Consider the following 27,918-nt stretch of genomic DNA (forward strand, 5'->3'; position numbering starts at 1 on the left):
CTGCTGGAGCTGCTGCACCCAGAATTTAGGGCCCTGGGTCAGGATTTTGTAAAGCCAGTAGCTCCTACGGCATCATGCCATTTAGCTGGCCTGTCTCCAAAACAATCCCAGAGTTTGTTGTTTTCCTAGAAGAAAAAGGAAATGGGAAATAGGCTAGGATGAGTGCTGTAATCCATCACTGTATAAAACACAGTTTCATAACACTATTTTGCTCAATTTATTGCAAACTTATCCAAAGACTAAAATATATACAATATTCCCTCCTATGTCATTTGTTGTGGTGCTTAAGTTTTTGGTTGCTGGTCTTGATACGTTTAAATTTTCTTTTGCATTAAGCCACAATGTACTGTATGTGGTTCTGAAAACAGTGCTGTAAATCCTTCCACTCAATCACCGTGACCTTCAGAGATCAGAGACATGTTGTGAATAAAACTACACTGTTGCTAGGTGCGGCGAAGACAGCCTCACGTGAGTTATTTAGGGTAATCAAGATGCATCTGTACAAATTTAGATGGGCACGCATGCACCACAAATTGACTTCGCAGTGCAAGACAGAAACTGAGTAATCAGAGCTTGAAATGAGCACATAATGTCACATTTTCAAGTCACTAATGCTGCTGATCTTCAATCAGCCTGTTTCCTGTCTAGTCAAAGAGGGAAAACATCTTATTAGGACTTGTCAAGTGTGACACTGAAACTTTTTTTTCTTTACATAGGGGGTGAAAATTAGATTATAATATCCTTAAGCATAGCTCTTACTATTCTGGGATTTTACATGTATAAATTACCTAATCTACTGCCAGTAAAGTGCATAATCTGTTATCGATTTTTTCAAACAAACTATATGTCATTTAGACTCCTTTAAATTATCATTAATTACAAAGAATGTTCTTCTTTCATAAATAAACATGCAAAGCCTTAATCTAAATGAAACTCAAAACATCCAAGGCCACATGTAAGATCTAAGTAGTAGAACAGCTGACACAGAAGCTTTACTTTTCCTGTTATTTACACTCATGAACTTCTTGTGGTGGGCTTCAAAATTCACTAAACTGAATTAGAAAATATATCCACAATTCTACAAATCACAAACCCTGGGTTATATATTAAAATATAGTTTAACATATCTGCAATAATGTAGTTTGTTTCTTCCCGGCTGCAGGATATAGGTGAGGTATCACATTCTTCTTCTGTTGTACTGTAAATGGGTAATATCATGGGTATATTTTGGTTAAATACTATGCAGCTGCCAAGCAGCCATCACCTTGCTCAGAGTACTCAGTGGTTCATTAATATCTTTTGACCTGGAGGCTATCCATCTGATACACATCTATAACACAGTTACTCACCACACTGCTGTACTGACCGACTACATCAGCATCTAATAAGAGCGACGCAGAAATAAAAAGAAGTTTAAAACTATAATGCAACACGTTTCTCTATTAAGCAAAAAAAACAAAAAAACAAAAACGCAGTAGCTTGAACAAGGCCACATGTTCCATGTCTTTGCATTGTCCCAGTACACTCACAGCAAGTATCTTCTTTCAGTGTATTAAAAGAAACATTGAGAAAACGATCAAAGGAATTAAAACATTTTAGATTTTTGTTTTCATCCCAGTCTGTCTTGACTCAAACAAAACATTTGGTATATAGAGAGAGACTTCTTAAAAAAGAAGCATTAAAGACGTGCACAATTTTGATAGCCATCCCTCATTCAGCTGCATTTTTTTTTTTTTTTTTTTTTGCAGTGGTGTCTTGTAAAACTGCCAGCTTGATTTCAGCCCATTCTTGCATGTGACAGGTTTATTTTTGTGCAGTGACGGGTCTCCAGCTTAAACCTGACACCAAAGATGACTCGTTTTCAGATGGGACTCCAATCCAGTCCAAAGGAAGACTGAACAGGAATGTCTCTGTACCTTCTCAAAGGATAACAGTAAATGTTTGCTGATGTCAGCAAGTTTCAGTGGAACAAAACCAAATTCTATAAGTGCAGCTAAACACTGCACAGTAGCTTCAGTAAGTCAATTTGTATTACCTTTTTACAAATGGGATCAGAGATTTTCTTATCTCTTACCTTTCTTATCTGTGTGAAAATCATTGAAATTCCAAGCTTAAGAGTAATGTTATGTACATCTGTTATGGTCATGTTTTTTGGGGGCATTTTTCATGTATTTCTTTCAAATATGAACAAGAATGCACACTGAGATTCTTGTCTTACCTTTGAGTTTTATATTCCATAATTTGCGCCTTGTTGTAAACTCCTCAAAAGTGTTTCATCTCTTTAAAAAAGCCTTTGACGCTGATCTGATCTGTCCCCTCTCACAGCTTCAGCTCTCAGAAATCCAAAAAACCCCTCTATGTAGTCCACTGTCAGGTCTCTGAGCCGCTAGCAGGACTCGGGGCTGGAGACTAGACAGAAATAGAGGAGTTGTCCCAGGGAGAGTGTCCACCATGGGGGACCAGAATGAGGACTCGGGCTAGCATGTGGGTCTGTGAAATCCTTTGGTGTCGAGTGTCAGATGGATGAAACAAACAGCCTCTCAACTATTTATAAATCTGGACAGCTACTATTGGCCATTAGCAGCCAGAGCTAACTGTCAGTAAACTGGAAACGTATTGCAAGTTTGTGAGGAGGTTGCAAGATCTAAACCAGGAGAAAACACTAATTTCCTGAGGATGTGCTATGGTGCTGAGTGTTTGGGAGGGTGTATGGAGGGGCTGTAGCTTGGGTGCCCTTCTGGGAGACAGAAATAACTTGATTGTGTTGCACTCAAGTGCCACCTTCTTTGTTGAACAGAACTGACAAGCACTATATTGAGTGTCAACAAGTGGCCTCCGGCCACTTTGCTTGAATGAAGCTTCATGTTGGAGACCAAAATGAGGGAATTTATTTTTCTATCATTGTTGGGCTTCCCCCCCCCCCATCTATTTCCTTTTATTTTTTGTTTGACACATCATGTCTGAGAGGTTAATTTTAACCTGAATTTTCACTTTATTACAGTACTCAAACCATGGCCCGTCTAATCTCCCTGACTACAGCCTCACTCAACCCCCAGCAGAAAAGGCCATAAGGCAAAGGAAGGGGAGGAACTGTACCTCCCCCTTTCACCCCCATAGCTCCTTCCCCTCCTACAGCATGCTGCTATAATAGGAGATTGCTGCAGCAGATAGTTTCCTGGGATTCTTGGCGGGTGCAGGGCTGGCCTGACAGGATGATGGACACACACACATGGGCCTTAATGGAGACGCACTCCTCCACACATGCCCACACACATACACAGATGGTTTTACGTAGAGCTCACTAAACTTTAGGAAAGGCTGATGTAATCCCTTTTTAACTAATCTCTTTCCGCCCTTCTAAACAGACTCCACCCACACGCCCTTCTCATGCTCTATTTTCCTCTCCACCCTGAAACCAAGTCAGTCGCTGACAATCAGCTGTATGTTCCACTCATATCAATAACAGATGCAAGTTGCTGTCATAAAATCTTGTTTTGCTATTTACTTTTGGGCCTTTAATCTACGAGTACGGTCTTTTAAAAAATTGTTTTGATTGATAAACTGTCATTTGTAACATGCCTCAGTAAGAATAATCTGTATGTCATAAACCAAAAGGCTCAATTTCCCCACTTAGGTTAGACATGATGCCACTCACATCAGTTTCCTGCTCACTAAGTCCCTCTAGTGGGCAAATTTAGATTACAAAACACCCAGTTTTTACAGTTCTGTGCAGAAATGTGGACTTTTGATACAAACCTCTCAAGTTTTTGTACAATGCAGCTCTCCAGCTTTGCTTCAGAATAGCTTTATTGAGAAGCTGCCGGGGACTGTGAGCATTGATCACAAACGCTGAGGATGCTTTTCCTTCTGCTGAGTAAGGGGGAGCAGAGCTGTGGTTATGTGGCAAACAGCAGACAGGCACATTACTCGCTGCATTAAGATATGCTTTGTTTGTATAATCTCCATCCAGAAATGAGCCTAATTGATTCTAATTGATTGGGTTATTGGTCAGCTTCGCTGCAGGAATTAAAAGCAGAGACGATACTTTAGCAGGTTGTTTTGGCCCTTCACTGGACATAGGCCTGAATTCACTTTATGTCTGACTTTGGGAGCTAGGTATGTAAATAGTAAAAATTTAGTGTTGCACCTAATGTCAAGCAAAAGGAGCTGCATGTATGGATGACTCTTTCTTGAGTGTACGGCCTCTTTCTGTCTTATATTGTCTGCGTGCGTCTGTGGATGGGTGCATGTGCGCAGCGTCTCCCTGTTTCAGGACATTTTTTCCCCACATCCCTGCAAAAATATTTCATTACTGCAACAAAAGAAGCCCATTAACTGCACTGTAAGAACAGAGTTCAACTGCTGTCCCCCGTATTCACCATGTTTGTCTGCTTTTCTGGCCACTCTCCAGCTAATTTGATATAACAATGCTCCACAAAACCGCCTCAGGACTTTTTTTAGGTGACAGAAAATTATCAATGATGCCACATGCACAGCTGAATGTCAACACCAACTTGACTTGTTTATGAAATATTAAAGCAGTGAATTATGGGCACCATGCAGAACTTAATGATGATCGGAGTCATTATAACTTCAGCATCCTTTGTTTTGGCTAATGATTAAATTCCACAACTGCTGTATTCAATTTTGGAGAGACTGAATGTGTTTTTCTGTGTCTTTTGTATGAGTTGGCCGGATTACGTCGTCCATACTGGTACATTCTGGAGAAGAAGCTGGTTTGTATAAGGATATTGTGTTATCATTAGCCGCCATGTCACTGGGCTCAACATATTTGCTCTGGAGCTCTCTCATGCACTTAAAGATAAAGCATTATATGAAGGCGCAATGTTTTTGGTAATAATATTTGGGCCATTTTTAGATCCAGGAGAGCAGTCGCTACATAATGCAATATTTCTATACCTGCAGTGTTTTATGATATCAAATATGTAAAATTAAAAAAAGGGCCTCCAGTTGAAACTTTTGTCTAAATTTGGGGATTTTCTCTGAAAATGTAACACGAATGTTGCATGGGTTCATAGAAATTAAAAATCCTACCAAAAAGTCTTAAAGTCACAATCAGTAAAAGATTCACTTTATTGGTATAGTTTTCAGATATTTACAACATGCACACATAATGGTGTGAAAAAAAAGAAGAAAAAGATGATCTGTGTACAACCTGGCACGACTTCTGACATTATCTCCCTCTCCTGTGTCACCAGGGTGTCGCCTCATCAATTATTGAACCACTACTTCATGGTAATACATAATTTCTTATCAATTATTCATGATAATGTGTGTGTAGTTTACTTAATTGTGTTATTGACTATCAAAAGTAATTTCCTGAAAATCCTCAAGGACGCAAATTGAATCAGCAACTACTGGTTGTGTGCACTGCGGTTAAGTATTCTCAGTCTGATCAGTCGATCTTATAGTCAAGAGTCATTCTAGTGAGGGGAGATATTTAAGAATAATGAATCAACAAATATATTGCCCGTGATAAACTACGTTGTGAAGAGCCCTGAGGTGATGACAGATGATATTTTTTCAAATGTAAATCCAACATTAACAAATAGCATATATCATCTTTAATGGGGTTTATTAAAAATAAAAATAAAAAAAAGGCTCGCAGAGAGGAGGGGTGAGCGCAAGCGTTCCTAAAAGTAAATAAATAATAAGAGTGACGAATGCTCTCCTCTCCCAGCTTTAAAGGAAGCTGATAAATAATGTATTAGAACAGATGGCTGGAGCGAGAGGCAACAGGAGAGGAACATGAGCGAGTACATCTTTAATTGTTTTAAAGAACATGTCACAACAGGACTGGTGTGTTCCCTGTCTGCTGGCACTACAGATGTGCTAACAGAGTGGAAGGGACAACTGCCGCTCTCTCGCTGAGTCTGCTTTAGCCTGCCTGGGGTTCACACATAGTCTAGCACATGTACACATTTACACTTAAAATGCCTGATTAATATTAAAGTGCACTTTCACTTTTAAACTCAAAAGAATGAGAGGCGATTGCTTGACCTGATGCCATAAACAATATATTGCCCAAAATCCTGCAAAACTCTTCACTGTCCTGCCAGCCATTTGCACACTTACAGTTTACATGCATTAATGTTTACAAGGTAACCACCAGACCTCCTAATGAAAATGAGAGGAACAACATCAGGATTATTTAAATTCACATTATCAAATATGTCTTTGTCGCACACATATTGTATCTATGTAAGTCCATTGAAAGAGTCCAAGAGCGCATGAAGACAGATAATAGATCCAAAAACCACAGTTGTGTGAGGGAACGAGGCCCCAGTTACTGAGCATTTCTCACAATCATAACTTACTGTCAAATAAATAGTTAAATGTTTTCATCCACACAGTGTGATATGAGAAAAGTCCGTCCCAGGCTGTTTCTGGAGTCAGTCATTTGTGCTTAGTTTCTCATACAGCCAGGGTCGAGTAGTTACAGCAGGCACAGTCACACAGATTTAGAGTATCGGTACATCCACGTTTGTGTCCAGCGCCTTCACTTTTTCTCCAGTGGTTCCTTAGGGCAGTGAGGGTGCTTGTCAGGACTGCTGCCCAGGACTGGGACCTTGGAGGCCAAGGTGGGACTGGAGCTATCTCCCCCTCTTCCGACAGCGCCTGACACCTCAATGGGAGGACCCACCGAGGGTCTTACCACCCCAGCTGCGCTCACGCCGACTCCTGACAGGACTCCCACGCTGGCACCTGGTCCGGTTGCTGCACCAAGCAGGTTAGCAGACTGCAGCACTGCCTCAGAGTGCTCACGGGCCTTCATGCGCAGGGCGGCCACACTGGCTGTGCGGTTACCCTGACAACCATAGGGTGGCAGGAAGGACAAGCCCATGGGGTCCGAAACGCAGCACGAGCACAAGCCATTACCTGAAAAATGAGAATCAGTGGAATTTGTGATAAGACAACTTAAAAAATAGATCTTCATCATCTTTATTACCATCTTTATTCATCAGTTAACAAAAATCATATTTACCTTTCAGAGTGGCGACCTGCGAGAGAGCCTGGGCATAGGTGGCAGAGTTAAGGAGGGTGCCTGGTAAGCAGGATGGAAAGAAGGGACCACCAGGACCCACTGTCCTGTTGATACTGGAGAGAGAACAAATACTTAATTAAGTATTAGGAATTACTTAGTACTTAAATATCCAGGTATAACTTTAAGCAGACAATTTATTCTAGTAGTATATATCTAGAAATATCTACAGCTATTTCCAAAATACACTAATGAATTAGAATTATTGACTAACGATATGGAGCTTTCTCCAGAAGTTAATGTTGGCTATCAGAGTTTTGAAGAAAAAAAAAATTCTAGTCTGGCCGACAGTGCTTCACAAATTTCCCCTTTAACAGGACGCTGTTTCACTAAGATAACTGTGACGACGGTCGTCTGTCTGTCTCTTCTCACCTTGGCTGCATCTCCAGTGGTTCTTTCTGTTTTCTGCCCTGGTCCACTGGGGACTGAGAGTTGATGCTGCGAGATGGAGGAGTTCCCTCACTCATCTGCTCTTTCCCTCCTTCAGGGTCCGAGCTCCCTCGCTCTGTCTTCCTCCACTTTGCTCTGCGGTTCTGAAACCAAACCTGCATTTGACAAAAAAAATAATATTAATTAAAAATGTGAAAAAATAAAAAAGTACAACAAATTAATTAAACCATAAATTAAAACTGGAATTCTAAAATGGGCCTAATGACACATCAATAATTTCAGTTTAATTCCTTGGATTTAGGCTTGTAATCTAACTTGCGTAATATTGAGAGAAATTGAAACTACATTAAATATATATATTCCCAATTTTTGAAATCTTGTTAACAGTAAAGTTAAAAGAAATATTCCCTACTTCCTTTGTTCTGTGACCTCTCTTATCAAGTGGCATTTGAACCTGTCAAAGCAATGCTCTGATTTCCCACAGCCCCTGACTTAGCCCCAAAACCTTCAGCATCCACAGAGCTGAGAGCACATATAGCCAAGTTCTGGTATCTTAATCGAATGAAGGTCAGTGCCTATAACAACATTTAATTGAGCAATTTTTCATTATCATATTTTAATGACTTCCCACTGACAGTTGTGCTGCCCAAGAGAGAGGCGGCAATGATGAAGTCGTTTATTTCCCTATTTAGTGATTGTTTGACAACATCAGATTCGATTAGGACTTGGTTCTAGCAGGCATTAATCATGATGTGTGAATGGAGGTTAGAGTCGGTGTGCATGTGCTCTGCATCCCTGCTATTGTACCGGGGGTATAAATGATGTCAACAGCCAAACAAAACACATGCATTCATTCGGCATAAAGAAAGGACAACATTTTGGTGGCAGGACAACAATACAGCCGATGGACTTATCTCACCCCTGCACCTTCCAGCTAGAAGTCGCGCCCCCCCACACACACCCATCTCTGAATGGGCTATAATTGCTCCATTAATCTCAATTTGCGGCGTGCTCTTAATGCGGGGGAGGCCCATTGACACTTTACACACAAAAAAGAGGGGGGGCAACAACACTACAACAGAAAGGAAATTTATTTTCTAATAATAATGTAAGTTTAATATCCCTGCATACTGCGGTGGATTCATGTTCAGATTTAATAATAGGAATGTGGTAATCGGATTAGGAGGGGAATAATTTGTTTACAATCCCTAATTTACAGCGCTGGATTCCATTATCAACCCAGCCATTGGGTTTAAGCGATAGTAAGATGACCCTGGGGAACAAAAGGCAAACTATTATATTTCCCACAATTAGATCTGCGCGCACAACAAAACCCAAAAGCAAATCTGGAATGCAGGAAATTACATACAGGACACATAACTTAATTACATCTGGCCAAGTTTATAACCGCGCATATGTGCAGGGCAGGAGCGGAATATAAATTGGCACATTTAAGGTGCATGCTTGCCCATTTTTTCTTTTATGTACGCGCGTGTGTGATAGGATCAGGGAGATAGGAAAGGGGAGTTGTGGAGGCTACGGACTTTGCCCTCTTTTAAAACACGTTTTTTCTCTCTCTCTTTTCTGGCTGTGTCACGAGAACGAGATCTGCGCGGATGATGTATTCCTACCTCAGAGACGCGGACAAATTAGTGAAGAACATTATCGCTGGTTAATTATGAATGACCGATTAATCAAGCTAATCTAATATTCACCATTATGTTGATGTTATTAAAGTGCATAGCCGGAATGACAGAGTGCCTTAATTTACCCTCTCTTGCATGGTCAAACGTGCCCAGGACACACCACTGCTGCAGCCATACCTGCACCCTGGCCTCGGTCAGGTTGATCTTCATTGCCAGCTCCTCCCGCGTGAACACGTCCGGGTAGTGGGTCTGGGCGAAAACAGCCTCCAAAGCCTCCAACTGCACATTGGCAAAAAACAGAGGGCAGACTTTTAATTATTAAAATGATTTGCCAGTTGATTTGAATATAAGCAGACTATTCTCTTTCTTTCTTTCTTTCTTTTTGTAAAGAGACATAGTGAATAACGCTAAATAAAGATGTCAAAGATTAGCCTGTAATTGTAAGTACTTACAGTTAAATACACGCGTGACAATCCACAATTATAATAAAAATAATCAACAGATCTTTCGTCGTCTTCTATTTTCATATGATTTTATGGCATCATTGCCTCTGGGCTTTTGGAAATAAATTTAGGATAAAGGTTTTATTTTATTTTTTATGTCTGTGGTGAATATCAGGGAAATTCCCCCTGCCTTAAAATAGAAAACTTGCCCAACTTTGTATTTATTTCCTCCTCATGTTGAAAGCTAGAGCGCCCTACACCTGCTTTGCTTTAAGAGAAGTTTCAGCTAGGCCCATTTCTTTTTCTCTGATTTGCATATAGCCTATATATATGTGTGTATTTTTTTTTATTTGTTCTGGTAAATAATTACCTGTTGCAAAGTAAATGTTGTTCTGTTTCTGCGCTGTTTCCTACGTAGAAATCCATCGTCAAAATCAGTTGGGGCGTGGTTGCCAAATCCGCCTGAATTCACTGAAAAAAGAGAGAGAGGGAAATTGGAAACAATTCAATCACTTAAAAAAAAAAATAATAATAATAATACTGCTTTAATAAGGAGTTAATAACTTCATGATGTATTTAGGTAAGTTCAGTGATAAAAGTGATAAAAGAAAGGCTATAAAAATACAAATATTAGCCAAAGCAGGCACATTTTGTGTTTCCATTAGTTGCATGAAACATTGACGTTAGGTGTCTAAGGGGAACCATGGCGGACTAAAAGCCATGACACCCAACATCTGTGCCCGGGACAAAACGCCCCTTCTGCCCCGGGGCCAAACCACCAGCTCTTCTCACCAAAAGAGAGCAGAGAGAAAATCAGACTTAACCCTTTACATACATACATGAATTTGTGTGGGGAAATATACCGGCTGCTGTTTTGGACTTGTATAAATATTACCAGAGATGCAATAAGCAACCAACAATTTCAAGTTAAAATTTGAAAAGAGTGTTTTACATGCGATATTCAGATTCACAACCGAAACAGTTTGACTGACCTAGTTTTAGTTACATATTACCACGACATAAAAAATACATTTTATAAGTCGGTGTTGTTTTAATTAACAATTACTAACAACACATTGTGTTAAATGATTATATTATAATGATTTAGAGAAAGTAATGATAAATTCGGGCCCATTCTCAAGTCTCCGACAGCACACACACACTTTACGCGCAGAATCACCGCGCGCTGTCTAAACATCACAAAAGTTTACAGAGAACAACTTTAAGAGTAACGTTAGAAATAATCCGTAGCTGGAAAAAACAGCGAGACAGCGAACTTACGCGTGTTGGAGCGACAGCACTCTCCGTCCAGCTGAGGTGGACAGTGGAAGTAGAACATCTTTGCGCGCTTAAGAGACTCCGAAACGGAACCTGGAACAAAGACAAAAGTTTCAGCTTAAACCCACAGACCTAGAATAATGCAGATTTGTGACGGGAGCAACAAAAACACTCTTAAACCGTCAGCAGAAGATGCGGAACCGCGCGGGATTTGGCGAGATTCAAAGTTAATGTGTGAGAGCATCCTACCTGCGGTGAGGATGCTGATGTGAGTGAGTTAGCGCTTCGGAGAGAAGTGGCTGCTGCACTTCCACCGACTCTCTGCCTGGGAGTGTCCAGATCTCTCTGTCTCTCGCTCCCCCCACACTCTTTCTCTCGCTCCTGCAAACACACACACTCACACGCACCCCCACACACTACTCACTTCTCTCTCTCTGTCTGTCTCTCTATTTCTCTCTGGGAGTGTCCAGATGTCTCTATAACTGTATAACTGTCTACAGAGTGTTAAGGCTTTCAGCTAGTGTCGCAGAATCTCACGCCTAATTGGTCCTAATCGGATTATCACGGCTTTGTCTTTCTCACCCCCAACCCCTGGTGTGTGTGTGTGTGTGTGTGTGTGTGTGTGTGTGTGTGTGTGTGTGTGTGTGTGTGTGTGTGTGTCAGAGAAAGACAGAAAGGAGGAGAGGAAAGACATACCCGGGGTGGCAAACGGCAGCTCTGCTCTGGTGCCAAAAAAATTCATCACAAGTGATTGTTATTCCAGAGTCAAGCATATTCCCTAACCATAAACATGCACACATACCCACTGCACTTTTTATTTGGTTCTTTCATATATTAAAAAAAGCAGGATGACTGCTTTTGGGTTTTAGATTGACTGTCGGGTGGTTTAATTGCTCGTCAGGGTGTGTTAGGGGGTCCACTTTACAAGGGTTTGCGCATGTAGAACACTCACAAGGCCAAATTTTTGATTTTGTTCACAGCAAGGGGTCCAGCGATTTATTTCGCTTCCTCAGATAAATGATCTGCTGCGGGACCCTTTCAATTAGTTTTAAAGCGCATCTGGGACGGCAGAGCGCAGACGCCATGCGTCTCTGAGGTGGAGGCAAAATGAGGCTTCGAGAAGCAGCTGAAATTTAGAAGAGGAGTGCGGGATTGGACTAAACCACATAAAGTGCAGAAAATCCCTTCTAATGGCGCGTAATTGGTTCTGTAATATCATTACAGGCGGATAATGGCCAGTTACAGGGCCCCGCGCTATTAAGGGTTTCCCTGGCGTGCAGCGTTTATGTTATTAAAGGGGGAATATAATGATATTTTAGTTATTAAATGCGCGTAATTAATTTATGCACCACTGAAAATAAAGTTGTTATTATGACCTCGGTGAGGTGCGTGGAGAAAATTGAAATCAAATAACGGTTGATAACTTTATCCCAATATTTGGTCTAGACAACTCTTGACAAGAGTGCAGGCCTTAAGTGTGTGTGTGTGCTTCCTGTCAGCGCCTTTCCTCTCCATCCTCTGATGATTGCTTAAAAGACTAAATGCAATTACTCCTCATCTCCGTAGGTCGAGACACATTTACAAATAAACTTTAACTAGTTCAGGTTTTGCAGATTTTGCATAAGCCGTCGACTATTTCAGGACCCTGGTCAGCACCACAGTTAAATAAAAGGTATGTCAGCTTTTCCGTCCAATTTTGAGTTATCTTGTTATTTTAATGTCCTCACATTTACCTGTGTTCTTGATTCAAAACTGTCCCACATGTCTTTTGTAACCTGCAAATAGTTTGGCATATATTCATAATCATAAATCTTCCTTTACATCTGTGTATTTTTGAAATAACAAAGCCAGAAAAGCAGCCATCAGATTTATTGCATACAGTACATGCAAGATATGGAATTGCATTTATTTTTTTAATATAAAACACCGTTTTTAAAATGCCTGCAAACAACGGAGAGGCAATATTAATTTGTTTTGAAGTGACCAAAAACCCCTACAGTGTACAAGAAAGTTTATTATAAAATCTACAAAAACCTTTAGTGAGGTATAAAATGGCACCCTATTCTTAAACTTAACAGAAAGTTGGTATAATCTGACATCGCTGAGGTTTTTAAGAACAAAGTTTGAGAGTAAACGCATATCTGAATATGATATTACACCGTTTTAGTCAAATCAAAATAAATGAATTCAAGTATTACCAGGTACAAGCAACAATGAAAAAAAGAACAGAACAACTGCCAAACTCAATCACAGAAACTACCTTCAAGACTTGCTTAACTAATTATGATTTCATTAGGTAACCCAAGACTGTACGGCAAAATGTCTTTCCTGAACGCAAGCAACAAGAAGGTTGCAAGACAACAACTGTAAGCTTGAGCTTGAAGGGGTGTTTAAATGTTCTTCCCTCAGCGAAAGCTCTCTTTGAGTCTCCAGATGCCCTCCTGACCAGAGGTCCTATGAAAGTCACAGATACTCCTGAGTAGTTCTCTGAAGACAGGAGCCTGTTCCTGGGTCAGTCTCGGTTTGAAATACTCGAGCACTTCCTGGGTGGTGGCTTGTCCGTCCACACTCGCCTGGAAGGCTACAAAGTTGCGCAGATCCACCAACAGCTCATCGTGCTCAGTGGGCGGAGCAGCAGGAAGACTCCCTGCAGCTCCCGAGGCATCCTCCTCCTCCTCTTCTGGTTCTTCTCCCCTGGAGGGCATGCTGAGGTGATTACGGGCCTTCATCCGGGCCAGCAGAGAGGAGGATGACAGCGGGGTGGAATTCAAGTCACTTTCTGCACCCTCCCCGCTGAAATGAGCTCCCGAACCTGGTTTCTTTGACACAGACTTCTTTATAATAGCAGCATCCTAAACAAAAGAAATCAATGAATACACCCAAAAATGGCATCAGAAATGAAAAAACACAGAGTAACATCTTTTAATGAGAACCTGGCCATTACCTTGCATTTGGTTGAAGTGGGAACAGACTGAACAGAAGGTGTAGCTAAGAGAGAATTCTTCTTTTGTCCAAAGCGTTTCCTGAGAAGGCAAACAAGAGAATGCCTTAAATACATTTGAGAAAATGATAAGTTTGTTTTAAATTAAATTAGTGAAGTTCTAAAAAAACAGAAAAAGAAAAAACCCCACCGTGTCAGTGTGAGACTACATACTTTGCAGGGGCAGGAGGAGTTTTGAAGCGCAGTCTGCACTGCTGCCGGGAAATTTTAAGAGCTTTAAGGGCATCTTGAGCCACCTTATTGGCTTCTGCTTCCACAAGAACATAGTCAGGATTGGAAGACTCTATGATGGTGTCATGCTGCATCACACTGTGAATACCTGAGAAACACCATGGAAGAAAAGAACAGCACATTTGAAAATAAGAAAAAGAAGCTTGCCGTTTCGCAAATCTTGTATATAAAAATTTCTGATACTGCAGACGGTACAAAACAAACAAACCAACCAAAAAAAACTTCTACCAGATTTCTTGAACAGCTTTGCCAAGACATAATCGTCTGATTTCTTCTGGTCCTCTGCTGCATTGTCTTCGCTCTCGGATTTCTTAAATGTTCTTTTCTTTACCAAATGAGAGATGCGGTGGCCTTCGAATCGAGCATCCCGGGAGCGCTTGTGTTTCTTATGTTTGCGTTTGTTCAAGTCGTCCGAGTCACAGTGTTTCCTCTTCTCCCTGTGTTTCTGTGGGCTGGTCCGGGCAGAGTTTTTGTCTCTGTGCTGGTGAAAACTGGCTGAGTTTGAGGTATTTGTGTCTGGTTTGGCTGCATCACAGTCGCTGTTTTTATTTTGTCCCGCAGGCGCTATATCTACAGCATCCTGGTTGGTGCTTGGACTGTCTATCGGGACATTTTGTTTACCCTGAGAGTTTTTACTGCATGGAGACGTACTTCCGGCCCTTAATGTAGGAGTGTGCGTGCTGTCTGTACCTGTATTAATGAAGGTTGCTGAGGAGTGTTTATGTGCATGGCTGCTGTGATTTACTTTGTGTGATGGCTTTGGCTTTTCGGGTTTTTTGGGCACTTTGATGTCAGAACCTGTGCCTGTTTTTAGGGAGAAATAAACCAAAGTAAATAAAATTAAATCCTTCAAGCTTATTTTAACAACCCAATAACTGGACAATGAAATGTTTCAACAGACCTGCAAAAATAGCACTTGTCTCTGTTCCCTGACCTCCATCTGGATCAGCTAGAGTAAACAGCTCATAGATGTCATTTGACTTGAAGAACCGTCGCTGTTTGGGATCCTTCAGTACTCGATTGGTTAGGAACTGTTTGAAGATTTGCCTGAATTACAGCAGATAAAATACAGAATTACATACTTGAATGCAAGCTGCCATTTCAGCTCAGCATGCAGTCCTGATCCCCTGTCACCACAGAGTAGTTTGGCTGATGGATGAGCACATTAGTTAACCTCACCACTGTAGGTATCAAAACACAATGCCTGCAGTTTTTCCAACTTGCTTTCTGAAAGCACTTTACAGACAAAAAAACAAACAGAGCAACAGTTTAGAAGTCCTCAATTGGCCATTTAATAATGCAGGAATGCTTTTCAATTACCTAGAACCGGGACAGTGCAAGTACTAATATAGCAGTGATGTAAGCAATTAGTCACGTCATTGCCAATACTCATGAATGTGTGAAATCAACAGAAAGAAAACTGAAACAAAAAGGCTCGGTGAGAGAAAACACAATGGCCAACAGAGGATTTTGTTTTTGCAATTGAATATTATCCTTATAAAGTGCTTAGAAAAGTAAACTGCTGTCTGACCTGTGGTAGATTTTCTCTTCAATGGTCCCAGCAGTCAGCAGTCTATAGATTGTTACTTGCTGCTTTTGACCGATCCTCCAAGCCCGTTCGCGAGCCTGCGAGCAGCGTAACACATTCAGAGCAAATGATTAAACCGAGCATTCAGTGAGAAAGGAGGAAAAGCGATGTTACAGAGCAGCAGGTGAACCAGGCAACAAGAAATTGGAAACGCATGAAAAGCTGGCATCCAACAAGAAAAAAAAAAGTAGGCAATTTAATGTGACAAATCACAACTCTAAGGAACATTAAGACTCACATGAGAAATAATTCACTGAGTCAATGTTTTTAATTATTTTACGTGTGGCTGTCTAACCTGCGTGTCAGTACTGGGGTTCCAGTCTGGGTCATAAATGATGACTCTATTGGCTCCAGTCAGATTGACTCCCAGACCTCCGACTTTAGTGGTCAACAAGAAGATAAAAATGGATTTGTCCTGAAAAAGAAAAGAAAAGAGAGAAGCAGAGAAAATACTGGTGATTAATGAACCCAATCTGCAATTTCATACTCTCTTTGATAATCACTTTCGGCTATAATCCTGTAAAAAAAAATTTTCATTAGTAAATTGTTAAAATTTAATGCAAGTAAGATAACAATCTCCTGCTCTCAAATTATTCTCAAATTAAACCCTATTTAAAGACGATAAAACAGCTTTATCTAAATGCAGTGTATGTTGATCAGATTTAGTATTAGATACAACACATTTTTAAAAAGTTTTAGTTTTAAAGAGTGCTTTAATGCTAAGTGATATTTCAACATCTTCCACACACAGAAAATTGAGCACATCCACTTTGAACAACAGATTTTCATCAATTAGCGTCCCCACCTCGGGGTGAGAAGGATTCCACTGAAGCATTTGGTCCCTCAGGGCAGGATTTTCATTGGAAACACATACAGCCATTAGAGATGACTAATCCTTACCTCATTGTAGCGAGCGATGAGAGGCTGTCGGGAAGATATTGTAGTCGTGCCGTCCATTTTCAGGTACGAGTAGTTATTCTCCCTTACAAACACCTCCAAGATGTCCAGCATCTGGAAGGAGTGGGAGGATAAAGACAGCAGAAAGAGGAGATAAAGATGGGGAAAGAAGGGCTGAGGTTTGGATTATCTCTAAAAGGATTAGAGCAGATTAATATTACATGGACAGAGATACCGACAGGGAGGGTCTCAGGTTCCCTCTGAGGTATAATCTCATTGGTATTGACTGCAACAGCTGGGGCCTCCATCACATATACACACTCTCTCACTTCCTCACTTTTTCCTTCTGTCTCGCACGTTCACAGACACACTAAATTTAACAGGCTTATAGGTAGCTGGCAACACATGACACCACAATTTAAGATGTAAAGGAGGAAAGAATTATCTTGGCTTTACAAAAATCTTTTGTATTTATACAAACCACTGTTAATGCGTCTTTAATACTGGTGATTATTTCAGGAAAGTGTTCCTCACCTGTCTGGACTGAGTGAAGAGCAGGACTCTGTGGTCCTGTCTGAACCAGAGACGTAGCAGCGACTCCACAACAATCAGCTTGCCCGAGCGCTTCCAAAAGCCAAAGTGTTCCTCTTCAGTTAGCTGGTCCTCAGGGATTCCTCTCAGTATCCGGGGTCCGCCTGAGAAAAGGTCCGGGTGGTTACAGATCTTACGCAGAGCTATCAAACCTGAGAACACCTACATGAGACAAAAAGAAAAAGGAGATTCCTTCATGAACGCTGTCAGCAGAACTGATGTCAACTTTGATAAATTTACAGATTTTTACTGTGTTGCACCTTAAAAAAATCTACAGGAATGAGTTACATAATTTATTTAAAGACAATTTAGCCAGTTTTCCTGATGAAGGCCCAGTGGTCACTGCATTAGTAATGGTGGTTAATGGACTGAGAGTGACCACTGAATACGTCTGTAAGAGCACGCACGTGTGCGTATATGCATAATCTGTGGTCACCTCTAGCTCTCCAACCACGTCCATTTGGTCAGTGGTGATAAATGGTAGTTTCTCTCTCAAGGGTTTCACTACTGTGAGAAACACAACTGTACAACCTTCTCGAATTGAACCTCTTAAACAATACCAAAGTCAAGCTATTAGGGGTTTAACATAATTTACATGGCAAAAATAATTTCAATTCCACAGATTCCACTTAAAGGTGGGGATCTTTAATTGTACGAGAGTTGATAAAAATCCACACAATGTCTCTGTGAGAGGGAGGTAAACGGAAATGCCTCTGTTAGGTGGTTAAATAATGCATGTCTTGTTCCAGGAAGTCTTCTACTTTCTTATCCTCGTAAAGTGTGTGTCAACCAAACACAAAAGCAGAACACAAACTATGAAGGCTCACCTGCATGTCCCCATTTAGTATTTGGTAGACCTCTTTGGAATCTAAGAAGCTCTGATACACTTGACGCTGCTCTGCTGTCAATCTGCAAAACAGAACCTACACACAGACACAAACACACACAATAGAGGGCAGTGTAAGAGTTTATAATGAGCAGTGAACATCCACTTTAAAGCCCCTTGATGAAGTGAAGTGTTTGAGAAGAGAAATTAGAAGGAAGCAACGGCTTTTTTTGAAGCCACCGGTGTCCTGAGGGACTGACTTAATGAGCAGAAGTGGACTGAGAAGTCCACCAGCGTCAGCCGCAAGGACAGACCAGAGACCAGCCGCCTTAATGAATACCTGCTTCTTTTACTTTACTGGGACTTTATTAGCTGGTTTCACCTGACAGGGGCCATGCACATTCATCAAATACTCCTTAGATGTGGCACATAATAGTCACATCCAATCAGATAAACATCTCCCCTGTTAAGAGATGCAGGCGTTAGACGCTGTTCAATACTTAGAGCAGGGTCAAGTGTCTTAGAGTATGATGAATACCTGTTCATTTTTGTCAGGTAAGGAGAGGTTAGCCTTGACGTCTGCCTTCATTCTTCTGAGCAGGTAAGGATTTATGGTGTCCCTCAGCACACATGCGCATTTAAATGCTGTCTGGACCTTAAAAAAATAAATAAAAATCATACCTTTAAGGATAAACAAACTGCTTTAAAACAAAAGGAACCTTCAGGTCAGCATGCAAAGCAAACACATACACACTCCTGTCAGCGCTCATGTTTCCTAAGGCATGGCTGTTGTTTGGCCACTCATCTGCTATCTCTCATCACCTCATGTTGCTGTCCCTCTAAGCGGTACAAGCCATTCAACATTGATCTGAGTGCTGCTGGTCTCGAGGGACACAGCCTTCTTTCATCAGTGCTGCTGGCCAGTTCCAGTGGAAACAGAGGGGGAGATTGAGACACACTTGGTCCACACTAGAAGCCCCACTGCAAATGGCCTGCTAAACTGTATGTAGGGTCAGTGCTAAAAGCCAGTTAGTCTTTTAAACATTAACTCACTGGGGATCCACGGGGGGGGGGGATCAAAGACACCCTTGGCAAAGCTGGAGGGGACAATAACATGGTGGTATCTTGAGCTCAATGGGGTAAAGTGGAGAGGAAAGAAAAAACAAAAACGAGGAAGGCAGCAGATGATCCAGTGATCTCGGCGCAAGCTGTTGAGTGGATTCACATGGGGCTGCAAATGCATGCCTCAGTAATAGAGCCTATATGCACATGCTCATAAAGCCCCACCTCAAACACATATGTTTTTTTTAAAACATACATCTAGTTGAACATACATGAACTTTATGTATCATCTCAGGGCCTGTTTTGCTGCTCTGAGAATATCGAGAAGAAGATAAGGCAGCAGAGCTTTGCCCTCTCTGACCATTTAATAACATTAATAATTAGTAAAGGTTTTTATTATCGACAGCGGAAGAAGCATCAATAGCCATCTTAAATAATTAAATCTATTCAGTCAGTGAGTTATTAACGATTGGACACTAATGACAAAGGGCTACAATTTAGCTCCCCGCCTTTCTACTTTAGCCTCTCCCTCTCTCACACACTGGGGATGCACACAAGTTTTCTTGCATGGGCCTACATTATCGTGCACTGCACCTAATGGCTTCCATCAAGCTTTCCAAAACTGTGCATACATGAATAGAAGGTATTTTCAAATTAGCATAGCCCATTTATGCTCCACCCTTATGATACAGTTACAGAAATAGTAGAGTTGTTGGATTAACTGGCTCCTGTCTGGAATGATATTACCATTACAATAACATTATTCCACTTCAAAAGAGGGAAAGGACACACAACCAGAACTGAAATAAATTATTATTTCACAATTTTGTGTGTGTACCTGTACAGGAGATGCATTGCTATATCCACCCATAGTAATTGGCACGGAGAACTGCTCCATAAAAACAGGCAATGTCCCCAGTTTGCCGGGGAACACAAAATCAAACAGAGACCACAGCTCCTTCAAATTGTTCTGCATTGGTGAGCCTGACAGGATGAATCTGTGAGGAGTGCGAAACTAGAGAAGAGAAAATTTAAAAAAATTATTAATTAATTACAACCGCATGAACTTTGCTTATGTTGATGCATGTGTCCATGAGTATATAATACCTGTTTGCAAGCAACAGTAACTCCAGCATTTGGATTCCTGATCTTATGACCCTCGTCCAATATAATGTAGTGCCAGTCGTAGAGCTGTAGGGTTTCCTGCATGTTCCTCACAGCTGAATATGAAGTGATAAGGATACCATGACATGCTGCTATTTCTGGAATGAGCTTTTCCTGCAACATGGGGGAAAAAAGCAAAGACACAAACCTTAATATGTAAACCTTAATATAAACCAGTGCAGTTATTAACCATGTCTAATATCATATACTTCAAAGAATGTACCAAGTAGGGCATCATTATCAATGTGGCTTTAAAAAGAGGGAAAGAGTGGGAGGTAAGGTCAGGAGCTAATACTGTAAACAGAACTCTAGTGCCCCCCAGAGGGAAAAAAAAGATTGTATAAAACTCATGAACAGCTACCTTGTTGCTAGTGAAGGACCCAGTTTCATGTAGGACTGCCACTCGGAAAAGAGGCCACCAGGTATGAAACTCCTTCACCCACTGGTGCATGACTGTAGCTGGGCACACAATGACTGTTGGACCCAGACCAGCATACCTACAGCGAAACAAACACCACAGACACGTGTTTAATCGAAAACCAGAGATTAAGATGGGTAAACAATGGAACTGTGTTCATTAAACTTTGGATAACCTGAGCAGGCTTCAGTAGCAAATCACAGCCATCATTTTTACAGTGTAAAATAAAAGGTCTTTTCCCTATTAAGTAAAATAATGTATATATGCTTAGATTGCAATGACAATATATGATGCATTCAAGGATGAGGAACAGCGCACAGCGGAATGATGCAACTACAAAGCCTTGTACTTACAATAAATCAAAGAAAGTGTGTGGAGATATCCTCAGCTCCACTGTGAAAATCTACAAGAACTTTGCCAAACACACACACAGGCACGCACAAAAGATACACTAATGGGCTGGTATGAACCTCTGCCTAGTGGAAGCTATTGATATTGGACCATAATTGAGTTTGCAAGCAATCAATTTGTGGGCGTCTATAGTAGACAGAGTATTGACCATTAGGGAAGCTCCACCCAATAAATGTACGAGTGTTGTTCGAGGAAGTAAAACCAGATTATCAGCAGCGCTCCGTCATGTTTTTGGCGGTTGATTTGTTGTCACCCACCTGCTCTACCCCCACCTCATGAGCCTGAAATTCATTTTAAGGGTTCACGCAGACACTCACTCTAACGCATTCTCACTTTCAACCCCCCCCCCCCCCCCACACACACAGAGTGTCAGTGTTTTCTCTGATGTCCGCAGTAAAAATAAATAAAAAAAGTGAAGAGTCTGATAATTGAAACATGTTTAATAATTCAGATGAACACTCTCAAGTAGAAATCCCCCTAATCAAATATTCATACCATACAGACACACAGTCTCTGGACACAGTTTGTGTGTACGCATGTGTGTGTGCGCACACCTGTAGTTGGACCCTCTGGTTCTCAGTTTGCTGTAGCTCAGTCCAGCCAGAAAGCTGATGACCTGGATGGTTTTACCCAATCCCATCTCATCCCCCAAGATGCCCCCTGCCTGCTGACAGTGGAGTTCCCACATCCACCGCACACCCGTCTGCTGGTACCTGAAAAGGTCATTGACATGAATGCAAACACTTGAAACACATGGCTGTAACAGCAACCATGGACAATCCACATAAACACACATAAAGGGTTGCCAGTAATCTCATAGATCAGTGAACAAATAAATTTGCAAGGCTTGCTGATGAAATAATCATTATTTTTTCAGAGCAGTGACTGTGATGCAGAACAAAGTACACATATAATCTTTATGCGAAAAATGTTTTATTAGTCCTTGTTATCACTTGATAAAAGTGGCTCTATCTACATGCATGGATATTTAACATAACTCATTCCCATAATCAATGTTTCGGACTGAACTTACTTGTAAAGCTTTTTCCAGAGGAAACCAGGAACTTTGAAGCCTTCGTCAAATTCTGCATCGCTGTCATCGGTTAGCTCCTCACCCCTTTCTCTCTTCTCCTCCCTTTCTCGAAGACGCTGACGCTTCCATCTCCTGTTGAGAAAATTAATATACACTGATGAAGTGTTTGCACACCGATGTGATAAAATGAATTTCTTTATTTTAGTTAGAAGCTCACAACCGCAAGGGGTAAGCTCAGTGAGCCTGGGTGCTGAGAACAAACACCTGCTTCCTCTTTTAAAAAGATGAATACACTACCTGAACAACAGTGAAGAATTCAACCTGTTTAAACTTTCAGTGATGTATATTGCTACAGATGCAAAATGAAAACAACTAAGAGATCCAAACTAAATCAGACATTTCAAGTGAATATAGTGCAAACCTAAACAGGATAAGTGGAGACTGGATAGAAAGGTGTTCTATTTGCACCTCTCGCACTCCATGCGTTATTTGAGCATTTGTCTACACAGGTGTAAGGATAGCGAATGTTTTGAGTTGAAGGTATTTCCCTTGAGCGGTGAAACATCTACAGCAAAAAGGGAAATGTTAAAGGAAAACAGTTTTAATAGTGCAGGAGAGAGGGCAGTTAGAGGCACAGTCGTCGCACAGCAAATGAAGATTGATACAGACAATTAGTAGTGCGAGTTCCCCAGAAAGGTGTGAGGTACAGAGGATAAGAATCCATCTTCATTTGGGCCTGGTCCTGTCACCCTGCCACGAAACTGGTCCTTAAGCTAGGCCTGGGAGACCACACTCTCTAATTAAGTCAAGACTAAGCATTGGTTCAGTTAATTACACTTTTCTGCCCCCACTCCACCTCCCACCCAACTACAAATACCGCCCGCTCTAATAATATCATTCCACGTATAAGCTAGTCTCACCGTCCATGCCGTGTCTATGCTGTGGAATTGACATTCAGTCACTATAGTGTAGAAAAAGGACACATGCCAACACAATTTATTTGGCAGCTATAAATATGAAATCTCATTAGGGCTGCTCTTCCATTAATTTGAGCATTAGAGTGAGTGAGTGTATAAAACCATGTGCAGGAGGATAATTAGGCCAGTGTGAGAGCAGAGAGAGAAGAAGAGCAGGGAGTGAATTTGCTTAGTCAAGAAACAGCTGCCAATCTCATCTGGGATTAACTCTCTTTCTGCACTATGGAGCCAGCAGAAAAAGAGACAACTGCTTCCTCCTTAAGTAAAAGGAATAACAATAGCACACAGCACTGCCATTACAAATGTGATGCAAAGTAAAAGGAACAATCTGGTGGGTTTTTGAGCAAGGCATATGCAGGCATAAGTTGCTGCTTTCGTTTTGTAAAAACTCTGCACACCTTTGCACCCAACCACAGATCTAAACATGAGTTTAGAGCAATGTTAGTAGTGCATGATCGTACCTTATTCGCTGCCTATAATACTCCAGATCTCCATCATCTTTGTATTTTTTCGGTTTTCCCTTGTCATCATCCTCTTCATCTGTACTTTCAGGGTGGTATTCTTCCTCACTGTCACTTTTCTTTACTTTTTTCCTCCCTTTCCCTTCGGTTTTTCTCTTGTATGGTCTCAACTCATACTCTTCATCATCATCTCCAAAGCCCTCCTCCATGGCTTCTCTCTCCTCTTGGTCAGGATCTATTCCTTCATCACTGGGGAGGTACTCTGACCCCTCACTGTCTGTCTCCTCTCCTTCAGTGTGACGTTTTCTCCGTTGCTTTTGGAGCTGTGGCTCAGCCTTGGGCCGGGCCTTAGGATGGGCCTTTAAAGCAGTTACCTGGAGCTTTCGCATACGCTTACGCAGTTTTTTATCCTTGGAAGATGAAACAGTTCTTTTGGTTTTCTCTCTTGAATCTCCACCGGTTCCAACCCCAGAGCTTTTCTTCTTCTTAAGGAGAGGGACTCTCTTCCTCTCAGTAGCCAACTTGGCCTGGTCTGCCAGGTACTGGTCAAAAGCAGAGTTCTCCGCAAGCATCAGTTTTCGTGGCTCCTTCTTTACCTCCTTCTGTTGGATTCGGGTTCCAAAAGGAGTCATGTGACCTTTTCGGATAAGCTCTTCCCATTCGGTCTCCTGAGATGGCATAAGCATACTGCCCAACGTGGATGGTCCCGCTTCTGGTACAACACACACAAATACAGATTCAGAGATTTTCTTCACTGCCAGAATCAACACGAATGCCTACAGGAAAACTCTTAAGGATTCAGAAGGGTCTATTTATGTAGGAAATACTTCGGCTAGTGTGCAGGAAGTATGTGACTGCAGGTTAAATATGCACCGAATAACTCACGGAGCAGTCATGGAATATACTGAGAGCATAACCTTTATTACAACTGAGGACAAGTGTAGTTATGGGTTCTTTTTCACAGTACATGAAAATATTTCTTGCTAGCTTGAATTTTAGGTGTGAAATACATATTATGTGTATTGTTATGTGTGAAAACAGACTTGTGTAGCAACAAACAATACAAGAGGAGAGTTGTCACACCTATTTAAGCCTGTGTCGGAAGTGAAATCTGCTGAAGGCAGAAAGCAAATGGACACCCTGCTATTCTAATTAATGCACAGTAAATTTCCTTCATCAACCTAATATGGACCATAATCAGTGAATGCTACAAGTTAGGCATCTTGGCTGCCACAAAAATTGCTTCCACCCACTGATCAGTGGTTAATGTTTCCAGTCAGTACACAAAAACACGTTACCTTCCTCTCCATCATCTTCTGCCAAAAACTCAAATTCCACCCTTTGAGTGTCCTCTCCTCCCAGAATGGCTTGAAGTCGCTTCTGTTTGGCTCTGACTTTCTTCAGCTGTTTCTCCTGTATGACAAGTTTTTTCATCACCACAATCACACCATTATTATTATAATGTTATTACACCATCATCATATAAACCAGATTACTTTATTTTAAAACGTTACACATGTAGTATTTTACCTTATTTTCTTTCTGTCTTTTGACAGACTCAATCTTCCTACTGATGTCTTTACTGGAGGCTGCGTAAGGAGAAAGCTGCTCAATAATCTTGTTGATATGTTTTAAAGATGCTGTAACAGACCTGCAACACACATGATTAAAAGCAGAAGACTTATTAGTCCCTTGACGTTTTGCTACTTGTTAATAAAAAATTTTTTTAGTTTATAGCATCTCAACAAAGTAAGATGATTACTTCAACACAACACACACAAACCATTTGTGTTTTTGTTTTGTTTTTTTAAATTCCTGTACCTGACATCATCCAACACAGACTGATACTCCTTCTCGGCTTCAGCTTTAACAGCAGCCTGACTGGCCTCCTGGATCGCCTCGTCCACTTGCTGCAAAACACCTTGTTCAAGTATGTGCTGGTCATACACAGCCACACCAAGACCTTGGAGCTCATCAGCTCCCGAACTGGCAGAAGCTGCTTGGATGCGCTGTCGGTCAATCTGCAGCAATGCTCCAGACCTTTTCCCAGCTAAATGCACCAAAGATAACACATGAAATGATTTTATAAGGATATAATGACATTCTCCATCTCCTCTCTCAACATGCTGCACAGCTCACCGCTGTTGCCCTCCCCAGGTCCAGTGTTGGCAGGATAGGCTGCAGCAGCCTCCGGGGCCTGACTGTTTTCAGGGAAAGTACAGACTGCTGAGCCGCCTGTAGCTCCATCCTCCTCCGTTCCTCCCGGGGTGAGGGCAGCACTAGCCGGGCTAGAAAGAGAGGAGGGCACCTGGTCCTCTGTACCGTCTACAGGCATAGTGAAGCAGCTGCCAGAAGTGTCAAACAGATGTCAAACAAGTCATTTAAGCCATTGTCTCGTCTAAGCTGTTAAAGAACTGCTTTAAATAGAGAAATAAAACTAAACAGTTATTGCTTGTCGCCTTTTTATTGCGTCCAAAAAGGCTTCGTTAACTCTGAACGGTATTATGTAATGATCGGAATCTAAACCAAGCTTATATCTATGGTTAATAACGATTAACGGAAGGGTCTTAAACTAATTATGTGAATGTGGAGGCTCGTAATGGGAAGAAATGAATGTAAATAATACCAATTTAAATTAAAGAAGGTACCACATTAGCGGTTAGACGCTGAGTTATAGGATAGGCATAAAACTGAAAGAAACGTTAAAGTCTCTCACAACCTATTGTTTACGTGGCTACGCTAACCTGCTAAGCTAACAGTGAGCCGAACATCATCAGCTGTTCAGCTTCAACAAACAGAGGACGTTCAAAGGACCAAACATGTTCAGATATGTTCCTACTACAGCACCCACTGTTTCTCGCTGTTTGAGTAAAATCTGGTCCATTAAGCCCAGCGTCAAAGCGACAGTGACAATGAGATACTCACAAAACGTGCAGTTATACAACATCACTGGCTCGCTTTATGTCATATTACTCACCAGCCGCTTCCTGGTTTCCGGTGTTAGTGAAGGGATCCGTTCAATGATTAACTTGCTGAACAGCGCCCTCTGCTGGTTGGCAGCAGCAGAGAACATTGCACTCTAGATGGCGCCACAAAACCACTTATTTTTGCCTTATCATTGGAGAAACTGTGAACCACATTTTCAAAAACAACTCTTTGCGTTTTTAGGGAACTACTTAGACACTTCAGTCATTATTAATATGCAAGAATGTGACAAAATAAAGGATAATGCCGAGAAGATTGAAGATCTGGTGGGTCTGCTACCTGCTTTGCAGGCATTTTTTGTTTTGTCTCCTTAGAGGGAAGGATCACTGCAGATCAGCACAGAAGTTATGATCTTTATCTTGTGATAAAATTATTTTTTGCACTAATGGCAGAGGATGACAATGATCCCATTTACAGGCACAAAGGATCACAGAGTGATGAGAACGTCATAAAATAACATGAATCATACACTATGACCCCGACAGTCATCAGACCTTGGCTTAACCGAACAATGATTGTTGATTTTGGATAAACATGTTAGGCAGAACTCTTTATCACTAAAATTAAAACACCAAATTAGGGCATTTTCTTTGGAGAGTAGATTTCTTGGGATTTGTAGAGTCACACAGAAACTTTTCTGGTGGCACGTGGGGCTCCCACATGTTACTAAGACACTATATATTATGTTTTTCCTCTAATTTGCCAAGTGTCTGTGATTTTTTTCTGAGTCTTGGAAAGCCTACGCTTCATGGATGAGGAGCTCCAAGTATTTACCTCTGAGAGGAAGTTTATTTCCACTTTCATGCAAAAATAAATGAAGGGCTTAATTAAAATTTCCTCTCCGTCTTGCACTTTAGCGCATGAGCAGTAGTCAGTAATCTTTCCAAACAGTGTTATCTGTGTAAGCAAACATAGCTATATAAGGATGAATATTGCTGTCACCCTTGGCTTGTGAATGTAGGAAAATGGAGACATTTTCCTGTTTTATTTGCTTAACCAGTAAATGTGGGTCACCTTCAGGGGAACCTCTCCAGAGATTAAGATTTGAACTAAAAGAAAAGTGTGCTGCAGCAAAACCTTGTAGTTTAGTTAGTAGAAGACCTGCAGAGTGTAGAGCTGTGATCAGGTAGCTCACAGCCACAGTGTTTTCCTTGTTTTTTTCTTTTCTCTCAGGGTAGTGTATATAAGGGGCCCGCATACAGGAGTCAAGAAGGGTTAAATAAACTATCGAGCTGCTTAAAAATCATCATAGGTGGCAAATAAACTGATGCATTCACACGATGAGCTGCAGAGAGGAATGCAAACCTCTATCTTCCCCTTCCATCGCTCACGTATTTCACCAGTACTTGCCAGCCTTTATCAAGAGAAGGAGGAGATAATATTTAGTACACAGCTGTGCTTTTATGTGCTTTATAATCTAGGGAAAGTTCAACTGGTTAAGTTTAACTGATAG

General features: G+C 41.2%; 2 protein-coding genes across 7 annotated transcripts; both read right to left on the reverse strand.

Annotated features, from left to right (window-relative positions):
* Positions 1-5,049: 5,049 nt before the first annotated feature.
* Positions 5,050-11,126, reverse strand: drgx (dorsal root ganglia homeobox). The gene is made up of 7 exons (XM_085243229.1): positions 11,070-11,126; positions 10,824-10,913; positions 9,913-10,013; positions 9,277-9,378; positions 7,436-7,608; positions 7,007-7,119; positions 5,050-6,900 (listed from the first exon to the last, which is right to left on the reverse strand). Exons 2-7 carry the CDS (start codon positions 10,879-10,881, stop codon positions 6,521-6,523), a joined length of 927 nt encoding a protein of 308 aa, XP_085099355.1. The 5' UTR covers positions 10,882-10,913; positions 11,070-11,126; the 3' UTR covers positions 5,050-6,520.
* A 1,554-nt stretch (positions 11,127-12,680) lies between these two features.
* On the reverse strand, positions 12,681-26,489 carry ercc6 (excision repair cross-complementation group 6). Of its 6 annotated transcripts, none has more exons than XM_085296981.1 (22): positions 26,458-26,489; positions 25,620-25,825; positions 25,302-25,530; positions 25,011-25,131; positions 24,779-24,893; positions 23,481-24,192; positions 22,043-22,174; positions 21,564-21,722; positions 20,542-20,677; positions 20,124-20,294; positions 19,855-20,031; positions 18,493-18,609; positions 17,956-18,051; positions 17,072-17,290; positions 16,541-16,651; positions 15,936-16,055; positions 15,584-15,678; positions 14,954-15,099; positions 14,281-14,856; positions 13,975-14,140; positions 13,765-13,843; positions 12,681-13,672 (listed from the first exon to the last, which is right to left on the reverse strand). In XM_085296981.1, exons 2-22 carry the CDS (start codon positions 25,813-25,815, stop codon positions 13,226-13,228), a joined length of 4,320 nt encoding a protein of 1,439 aa, XP_085153107.1. In that variant the 5' UTR covers positions 25,816-25,825; positions 26,458-26,489; the 3' UTR covers positions 12,681-13,225. The 6 variants fall into 6 exon arrangements, 5 of the variants coding, with proteins under 5 accessions (XP_085153107.1, XP_085153106.1, XP_085153109.1 ...); XM_085296980.1 differs by lacking the exon at positions 26,458-26,489 and adding an exon at positions 26,406-26,447; XM_085296983.1 differs by lacking the exon at positions 26,458-26,489 and adding an exon at positions 26,332-26,379.
* Between the last annotated feature and the right edge of the window lie 1,429 nt (positions 26,490-27,918).

Source organism: Mchenga conophoros, linkage group LG13 (genome assembly GCF_057382185.1).
Source record: "Mchenga conophoros isolate Kocher_MC1m ecotype Shallow Benthic linkage group LG13, M_conophoros_male_GT1.1, whole genome shotgun sequence".
NCBI lineage: Eukaryota > Metazoa > Chordata > Actinopteri > Cichliformes > Cichlidae > Mchenga > Mchenga conophoros.